This window comes from Capsicum annuum, chromosome 5, assembly GCF_002878395.1.
Source record: "Capsicum annuum cultivar UCD-10X-F1 chromosome 5, UCD10Xv1.1, whole genome shotgun sequence".
Taxonomy (NCBI): domain Eukaryota; kingdom Viridiplantae; phylum Streptophyta; class Magnoliopsida; order Solanales; family Solanaceae; genus Capsicum; species Capsicum annuum.
In genome coordinates, this window is record NC_061115.1 from 127,899,975 (window position 1) to 127,909,792 (window position 9,818).

The window sequence follows — 9,818 nt, forward strand, 5'->3', positions numbered from 1 at the left end:
TTAATACATGCATTATTTTTGCCAATACACTCTACCAAACGACCCCTTAATGTTACCAAAAAGTGTATATAGTATGATCACTTAGGCCTCAAGTTTCAAAAACAAAAGGTAGGGCAAATCAGTAACTACATAGCGCAACATGAAAGGTGACCCATACCTGGTCATCAGATGTGAATCCTCTGATTGTATCACCACCAATTATGGCCATTCCTTTGTCGCCTAGAGGCTGCAAGATAACTGCCTAGTAAAGTATTATGGTTATTAATAACCTTTTGGTGAAGTTTGAACCACTACTAAAACATAATAATATGAAGAATGCACGATGAAAGAGATCATATAGATGTATATGCGGCGGACACATTGAATGATGCAACATTTTCTGTAGAGAGAAATGCTCATTTGTCTTTTATAGGGGTATGTACACACCTTTTAGCACAACCAATATTGTGAACTAGAGTGAAATAAGGCAAACTGTTGAGCACGGGGGTGGGGGGTGGGGAGGGGGGTGTAGAGAGAGCCAGAATTAGTACTACCTGTGTATTTGAAGGAAGAAATGGTAGCTGCGACTTCCCAGGATAAAGAGATAAGTTGGCCAAATAGCTCTCTGAAAAAGCCGAGAATCAAGCACATGTAATTTAAACTTCTGGTCTGAAGATAAATTTAAATGACATTTGATCTTTCAAAACATGCTCTCGGCCTTACAATTTCTTTTGCGCAGTTGCTTAACCGAATAAGAAGATATATCTTAAAAGCTAGAAAAAAAGAAAAGTAAGTTATATCACTTACGTAATGCAGATTTTAAAACTCCTAGGTAAAGTGATCCTTCTATCAATTTATTAGTGTCCACAACTACTGCATCCATTTCATTAGACAAAGATGCAGCAGCAAACCCAGTTTGAAGGATACATTTTCCATCATAAACAATGACCAGAGACCTGCAGCACGTGACATCTGATAGAGAATTCCATGCCCTGAGGATAGACCAAAAGCAAGAGTGACATGTTAAATCATCCAACCAAAGGTTTCTCATCTAAAGGCATCAGGAAATGTATGTAACAGTGCTTTCTTGCTTAGATATCATTTGCATACTGGAAGAGTTGCTAATCAAAGGTTTAGACCAATTGGAAGTCAGTAAAATCTTTCCCACTTACAATAGATGACTGACTATATTATACAAGGGTGGACCTAAGCCCCTGCACAGGAGCATCTTTGAGGATTTATTAACACATTTTCTTTCAGACGAGTTATCTATTATATCGGTGCCGTAAAACTCAGAGTTGCAATTACGTTAGTGAATGGAAAATTCACGCACTATTCACTATTTAGAAATGACGCCATCTTTTCATCTATACAACTAACTATATTTCAAAGCATTAGATGATGCTCTTCCCCACCATCATTACAAAATAAAACACATTTTTCTTATATGGGAAATTCACCCCCCACAAACCCCTTCTCCTTACTCAAATCCCCAGATTCATGGTTAGGTGGAGGGTCCCTTCCATTAATACAATGTAACCCTCTCTTGTTGAGAAAAAAAAACTTCTTTCAATACTTCAAGTCATAAACGCTGAATACTTAAGTTGAACGAATAATTAATGAAGTCTCATTTTTGGTGCAATAAACTCCTCTGGCCAAGGACATTTGATTGTAAAACCTAACTCTCTTTCCTATGACTTGGCAAGGAGTATCATGGGGTGGAACTCTCACAAATAGGTGACCTTCAATCTGAATTTTCTTTGCTAAGAAAAATATGATCAGCTTCACTTCTCCAGTACAATGTACAGTCATTACATAAATTATGTAATATGCATATATAAACAAACAGATCAAATTAACATTATATGTGATATCCAAGTATAAAAATGAGCAAGTTATAAAGACATATTTCAAAAAAATGTTCCAACTGATAGATACAATACCATAGCAGCTCACAAATAACAAAATCTGGTAGGTGAGAAGCTATTCTTTGGCACTCCACACCATTAGGATTTACCTGAAAACAAAAAGCTTAAACAGATCAGTTAATCTAATGGTGAATCAACAGTAGAAAAAATAAGCAATGAGCTGCAGAGAAACATTGGGATACAAAGAAAGCATGTGTGTATGTGTGTGTGTATACAGCCCTCACCAAAGATATGGACTTTGGTCGGATAGAAAGCCAAACAAGACCATTTAAAATGTTGGTGACTGCCAAGCCAAGTGTCAATAAATCTGCTCTGGATTGAGAACTGTTCAAGTTGGCAGCAAACAGTTAACATGGTGGTCCAAGAACATACAGAATATTAAACTAAGTGAGAGATAGAAAGCTAAAAACTCTTTCTAATGTGTTCTGCGTAAAACAAAAGTGCTGCTCCTAAAAGAAACTTACTTGTTTTAGTTACATATGATTGTCATAGAACTTAACATTCAACTCAAAATCAATGGTTAATAGGTCTGAGTTATTTAAGATCAGTATAAACTGATTTGGAAACACTTGTTTAACCAACATTGGGACTTTTGTCTAACAATATCTTTTACACCGCCTATCATGTTCAGCTCATGTGATCTCAAGAAAACATAAACAAGCTTACTAATGTTGGGGTATGATACCATATGAAAGAACAAAAACATATATTTTAAAATCTAAGGCGAACAGCCAAGATCTTTACAAGCTAATCGGGAAAACCATATTTGACCAATGTGGGACTTCGGACTACGTCTTTAAAATGATTAAGAAAATTACTGAACAAGCTTTGAGATGGCTTAATGTTTGTTCCCTGAATAATATCATAGGTTTTACTGGTAATTGGAGTTATTGGAGGAGTTCAGCATTCTCTTCCAATTATCAGCAACTATTGATGTTCCGGCATTTGATGGAACAATTTGCATCTCTTACGAGGGATAACTGTCTGTTTTCTAGCAACTATTGAGGTATTTGATGCTTGTTTTACTATTTCTCAGGAGCAAGAATAACTTGGAAAAATGGATTCTGGCAGGCTGCGACGGGGAAACTGACGGATCGTCATCAACCCGACAGACCGCCGTACCAGCCGTCACCCCTTGGGCAGAAATCAGAATATCTGGATTATGGGCGACGGGCGAAGCGACTGACCGTCGGACCGTTGCCCTGACCGTCGGAACGTAAGTAGAATATCAAGAAATCAGAACAAAGGGTGACGGACCAAGAGACTGACCGTCACACCTGCGACGGGCCATCGACCTGGTTGTTGCACCTTAAGCAGAATGATGTGTAACTTGGGTCTCAAGGACGGACGGTACGACGGACCGCCGAGGCCCCGACGAACCGTCGCATGCTTCGTCGCCATCAGCGGAAGGTCAGCATCACACTAGATAACTACTGACGGCCCAACCGACGAACCATCGCAAGCCCGACGACCCGTCAGGAGAACCGTCGGTGATGACGAGGCGGTCTGAATTTGAAATTTGAATCCCAATTTTCTGGGAGCCTATAAATACCCATCTTACGGTTAGAATAGGCATCTTTTGACTATTTGCTGAATTGTAACGTAAAGTGTTTGAGAAACAAGTTGAGAGAAAAGAGATTTCACCATTATTTTCTTGTAATTTGGGATTGGAGAAAAATCTTTCAATTTGTAAGTTGCTTCTGAATCATTTATGAAATACAATCTTCTCCTTAATTATGTGTGGCTAAAGCTCCCATAACTATGGTTATGGGAGTCTTGGTGTAATTCAATGTTAGGGTTATGGGATTGATAAATTCTTGAAAATAATTTCAACTACATAACTTTCTCTTCAGTTTTATGATTCCTCTTGGTTGCAAACTTGAGGAATGTGTCCATGAACATCACTTGCTTGAACAAAGAAGTTAATGTTGGGAAAAGAGAATGGTTACAAGATAATTGGAGTATTTACCCTTTAATTTTATGAATGATGCCTTAACCGGATTAATCTCTTGAGAAATTAGTTGTTGAACTAATCTATCGCTTTAAGTTAGAAAGAATTGAAGTGAATCCATCTTTGAAGGTTGAAAACAATTAGATAGATGCAATTATGCAATTTTCCTTGTAATTGGAACTGTTGATGTATGAATTTATAAAAACCACAGCCCTTAGCATTGAAATACTTTGGTAATCATAACCCTAGTTTCTCAATTATCATTTGTTAAACATTACAAGATAAGTATTAGTCTTTACTTTATTGCAAACATTTAAACCAATACTTTTAACAACAAAAATCCCCTTTTTTTATTACTGAAAACTTATAACTAATAGTCTATTAATAATCATATGACTTAGTTAACACCTTATTCCCAGTGGGATTCGACCCCAACCTAGTTGGATTATATATTTGACAATGACCGCTTACGTTTTTGTAAGAGAGTTGTAATTGGGACGTATCAAATTTTGGTGTTGTTGACGGGGAATACGGTTGTCAATTAAGTGTATGTATGTTAATTGACTCTTAGCCAAGTTTTTAAATTTTACTTTTATTTATTGTTTTTGTTACTTCAGGCTATTTATTGTGCATGCCACGAACCTGAAGGTCAGGCGAGCCACTATTACCTTTTAATCCAAAACCTCAAAGAACTCTGGGAAAAAACATGGCAGACCAACAAAAGGCTACAAGACTGGCTGCTTTGGCTAATGCATAGGTTAACCAATAGAATGCGGACATACCCGGGAGTATGCCTAATGTGGATGATAAGGACTTGAGTGATGATGAGTTTCGTTGATCCTATAAACAAGAGACCTGCTGAAAACGTCGCCGCACCAGCAAATCGAAATCGGCAAGCTAAAGGTAGAATGCACCAACAGTCTGCGGTGCAGTTTGATCTAGATGATTTGGATGGAGCTGGCGCTATAGGAGCAATCATTCCACCACCATTGGCTCCTGGGGTGAAATTTAACATCACGAGCACGATAATCCAACTACTCAACTTGAAAGGGTTATTTGGTGGACTACCGGGGGATGATCCTAATATGCACTTGGTGAACTTCATCAACATTTTCAAGTCATTCGACAATCCTTTAGTGGGACAAAATGCCATTCGTCTAAGGTTATTTCCTTTGTCTCTGTCTGGGGAGGCAACTCTATGGCTGAATGAGCTGGCACCTGATTCTATAACAAACTAGAGGCATCTGAAAGGAGCTTTCCTAGAAAGGTTCTTTCCGCCTTCCAGGATGTTAAAGTTGAAGGATGAGATTAGCAACTTCAAACAACTACCTAATGAGGCTCTTCATGAAACATGGATGAGGTTCAAGAAGAAACTGACGCAGTGTCCGAACCACAAGTTGACGGATGAACATTTGATGGAGAACATTTTATAGGGCTTTGAATTCAAATACAAAGCCAACCGTGGACAATGCTACAGGAGGAGCCTTCATGGATCTCAACTTTGCCGATGCTACAGAGATGTTGGAGAAAATGACTAAGACAAGTAGAGCTCGACATACCATGGATTCTAAGATAGCAAGCAACACTTATTCGAGCAGGATGACGGCGGAGCAACGGGAGAGAAGAGGAACATGATCAAGATACGGCTCATATGAAGACACAGATGGATTTTCTCACAAAGCATTTGCTCTTAGAGAAGGTAGAGAAGGTCAAAGCTATAGGGTCGCATAGTAGGGGAATTGAATCTAATTCTGAGGAGGAGGCAAAATATGTGAATAACCAGGGGGTTTCCGGGCCATTGGCCAAGGAAACCAATGTCGGAATTATTATGATAAGGCTGGTTATGGAGATTGTGACCAGGGAAGCTGGAAGAACAAAAATGATAGAAGCGGATTACATGTACCACCGAGAAGCCGTTACAATGCGGTAAATGATTCGGGGAAGATGTCTATAGAGGCCATGATGGCCAGATTGTTAAAAGGGGTAGAGTTAATTGATGCCGAATTTAGGGAAATGAAGAGCGATTTGTCGACCATGAGTCTGTTAGTTGACTCTCACTCCACATATATTAAGCACCTGAAGCAGCAGATGAGCCAATTATCAGCACTATTCAATCAAAGGAAAAGTGGTACTTTACCGAGTGACTCAGTTGAGAACCCGAACAACGATAGTTCGTGTATGGCCACTACCACTAGAAGTGGTAAGATGTTACCAGGCCCATGTCCGGGAGCACCTTCTCATGGTGATGATGTACAGTTGGAGGATGAGATGAATAATGAGTCACCAGCTGAGTCTAAGAAGCTGGGAGATTTAGAGAAGAAGAGTGCAGAAGTAGAACAACCATCTAAGACAAAACAGGGTAGTGATGTGGAGTAGAGCAAAGGAAGGAAGGTAGAGGCTACCCCAACAAGAATTCCAAAGCCTCCACCTCCATTTCCACATAAATTGAAGAAGAAATCAGATGAGGGCAAGTTTAGCAAATTCATGGATATGCTGAAGCAGTTGTCAGTGAATGTGCCATTAGTTGAGGCATTAGAGCAGATGCCAGGATACGCTAAATTCATGAAGGACCTTGTGACGAAGTAGGGAAGGTAGTTTACAAACTCTCTTTGCCTGCTCAGTTGTTGTTACACCCTACCTTCCATGTTTCTCAACTCAAATTAAGTCACAAAGTGCCTGAAAACATCAACCATCCTCCAGTTGCGGATATTGCAAGCCCCTATTGTCCTCTACCATTGAAAATACTGGATAGGCGTATGATTCAGAAGGGAAACAAGGCAGTTGCACAAGTGTTAATTCAAAGGGACCAACTTCCAGCTAAACAAGCAACTTGAGAAGACTATCATACTCTCAAGATCAGATTCCCTTCGTTCCTTCCTTGAGGTCAAGGAAATTTTCAACAGGGGAGATCTGATAGAGAGAGAATTGCTAGTAGTATAGTAGGCTTAAGAGATGGTACTTCCAAGTAGTTAATTCGATTAAAGAGAAGAAGCCACGAGTCTTGTTTATTCTATTTAGGTCCCTCCTTATAGTTATCTGAAAGGAAAGGAAGTAGTCCTAGTCTATGAGTTAGTTAGAGGTGTCAGACAAATTAAGGAAAGGACACGTGTCCATGCTTGGTCCCCAATTTATTGTGTTGCTCTCTTTTGCAAAGATCATGAATGAAAAGCTATCTTAATTTTGCCCTAAAATTTCTTCTTTCTTAGCTGCATTTACTTACTTTTTGGCTGATAATTGATCTTAGTATCACCTTTCCTTTTTCTCTTAATATGACTTGTAAGTACATTGCCGAGAGAAGTGTGTCTATGATTTTTCCTCTTCTTCTTTTCCTTTTAAACTAAACTTTAGCTAAAATGGGAGAAATGATTTTCTAGCATTTTATAAACTTTTTTTAGTTTTATATCTTTTTTATAACAGATCTTGATTTTTACACATAAGAGACCCTCATTTTTACACTTGAAGATCTGAAAAGGTCATTTTCTTAATTGCGAATTATAAAAGGGCGAGAAATCTCATTTTTAACAAAAACATTAAAGCTACTAAAAATTTCTTGACAAAATATTGAGGAAATGAGATCTCTTATCCTCTTACAAAACGCATAAAAGAAAATGACATTTTCACTTCTCTTATGCATAAAATAGAACATCTCTTTTGTGTAAAAAGTGAACATCTCTTGTAAAAATGCCATAAAACTAAAAATCTTTTGCAAAGGGTTAGAAAACAAGTTCTCTCCAAAATATTCCAGGACACAAATTGCAGCCTGAGGGCGAAATTGTTTTCTAGCCCTTTGTAATTTTTTTTTTTTAATTTTATGGCCTTTTGACAAGAGACCTTTGTTTTTATACCTAAGAGATCTCAAAAGCTCATTTTATTCTATTCATTTAGTAAAAGGGCAAGAGATCTCATTTCCTCCAAAAAAAATCCTCTGTGTAGCAATGAAAAGGAAGAAAAATATAGTAGTTAACCTGCTAGCATCAGCGACGGGAGCAATACCAGAGACAGTGCGATTGAACAAAACAGCCAATAAAGACAATCCACCAACGTAAATTGGCAAACTCCGAACCAAATCATCATTATTCGACACCCAATCAGCTATCCTTTCCCTCCCTGGCCTCGGCCCTTTATACCTATTTTCTCCCTTCATTCAATTTTTTTTCAAATGAGAAGAAACCCACAAACACATTCATAGAACATCCAATAAATAAAGAGTCAATGGTTAAAAATACACTGTTTCAACTTTTGAAATTTCATATCAGGTGTTTGAGTTTCCTCAACTATCACCATCACGGATTATTTATTAAAATACACCTCAATTTTTAATTATTTGAATTTCATACCTGGACTTTTTAGATAAGAAAAATGAATAATGAATGATTTAAATGTGTTTTCATACACAGATGATGAAAATTGGAGTAGAAAACGCAGACATAGTTAATGGTTATACATTAATGTGAAATAGAGAGTACCTGGGAACTTAGAGAAGCATTAACAGTAAGAGTAACAGTAACAGTGCGAGGAAAAGCAGAGAAACGAGGAGAGCGGACAAGTCGTTGTGGCGATTGGTTTAACGGAATGAAACCAAGCAGATTTCCCGCTTCCATTTTTCTGTATGATTCCGTGTTTATAAAAACGGATAATAGCTTGCATCCAATCACAAATAATGATTTTATTATAGAAAAGAGATTTTTTTCACCCTAAATTATCCGTTCACTTAAACAAACTTTCATTTAACATGACATTTAAAAAAAAAAAAAACGTGAATCTGATTTTTTGTACAAAAATGGTTCACTAATATTTATAAAATATACTCTCTCCGTTTCATATTAGTTGGCGCTATGAACTTGGCACACTCATTAAAAAAATATTAATTAGGGGGTTTATTTTACTAAATTAGTCTTATTAATTATGCTTTAAAAATATAAATTTAAGTAAATACATTTTGTTTAGTTATTAATGTTAAGGGTAGTATTGCAAGAACATAATAAAATTCTCTTGATTTCATCAAAGGGACAACTAAATTAAAACAAATATTTCTAGTAAGAGGACCAACTAAAACGAAACAGAGGAAGTATATAGAAAAAATGAAAAAAAACTCTCCTTTCCCCCTCCTTCTAACTCCCACCCCAACCCTAATTTCCCCCCCCCCCCCCTTTCAATGGCCCCCCACCCTATTTCCACCTAATTTTTTCTTCTTCAAGTACCAAATTCATCCTCAACCCCACTCTCACCTCAATTTCTTCTCCTTCAACTATCAAATTCATCACCCTCACCCCAATTTCTCCTCTAACTATCAAATTCGTCACTCCACCCCATCCCTAATTTCTCCTCTTTCAACCTCTTTTTTCCATACCCTCTTTCTATTTATGGGCTTGAAATTAGTTTAAAAGGAATGAAATTAAATTTGAAAAATTAAAAATTATTTTTATGATTTTGAAAAATTAGAATGAAATTGAAATTGAAGTCGTTTTCCGATGAATTTCGTCAGAGATAAAAATGGAGATTGGTTGGGTTGTGTTTTTTAGCAAGGTGGAAGGAGATGAGTAGTGGTCAACAAGTTGTTGTTGTTTTTACGGTGAGAGTAGACTGAAATGAAATTAATTGTTGTTTGCCGGCGGGACCTCGTTTGGTTGATTAGCGGACTTTTAGGTATTTAGTCGTTGGTTTGATGTCAGAATTTGGATTGGTTTGACCGGATTTATCAGTTTGAATTTTTGGTAACTGATTTATGATATTTTCCGATGGAGGTTGAGCTTGATTATCGATTTCAGGTGAGTTTGGGGTGGGGAAAATGGTGGTGTTTGGTCGGTAGCAATGGCATTTTCCGACAGAATTGTGTTGCGATTTTTATTTTCAATGGTTCCACTAAATACCCAAAATTGTACAATGGATTAAAAAAAATGATACATTCTCAGTTTTTTTTATTTCAACAGTATATAATAATTTGTGGCACATGCTTTATT

At 37.3% G+C, this 9,818-nt stretch overlaps 1 protein-coding gene across 4 annotated transcripts in view; it reads right to left on the reverse strand.

Moving 5' to 3' along the window:
- LOC107870807 (protein COFACTOR ASSEMBLY OF COMPLEX C SUBUNIT B CCB4, chloroplastic) overlaps positions 1-8,617 on the reverse strand; it is a 13,192-nt gene extending 4,575 nt beyond the window's left edge. The window contains exons 1-7 of one of the 4 annotated variants that reach the window (XM_016717455.2): positions 8,325-8,617; positions 7,824-7,996; positions 2,132-2,231; positions 1,923-1,996; positions 787-971; positions 534-604; positions 158-241 (exon numbers count right to left, since the gene is read on the reverse strand). In XM_016717455.2, coding sequence (XP_016572941.1) covers positions 158-241; positions 534-604; positions 787-971; positions 1,923-1,996; positions 2,132-2,231; positions 7,824-7,996; positions 8,325-8,459 — 822 coding nt within the window. In that variant the 5' untranslated portion in view covers positions 8,460-8,617. The remainder of the gene's footprint in view (positions 1-157; positions 242-533; positions 605-786; positions 972-1,922; positions 1,997-2,131; positions 2,232-7,823; positions 7,997-8,324) is intronic. The other 3 variants (XM_016717456.2, XM_016717457.2, XM_047413162.1) reach the window with 3 other exon arrangements.
- Between the last annotated feature and the right edge of the window lie 1,201 nt (positions 8,618-9,818).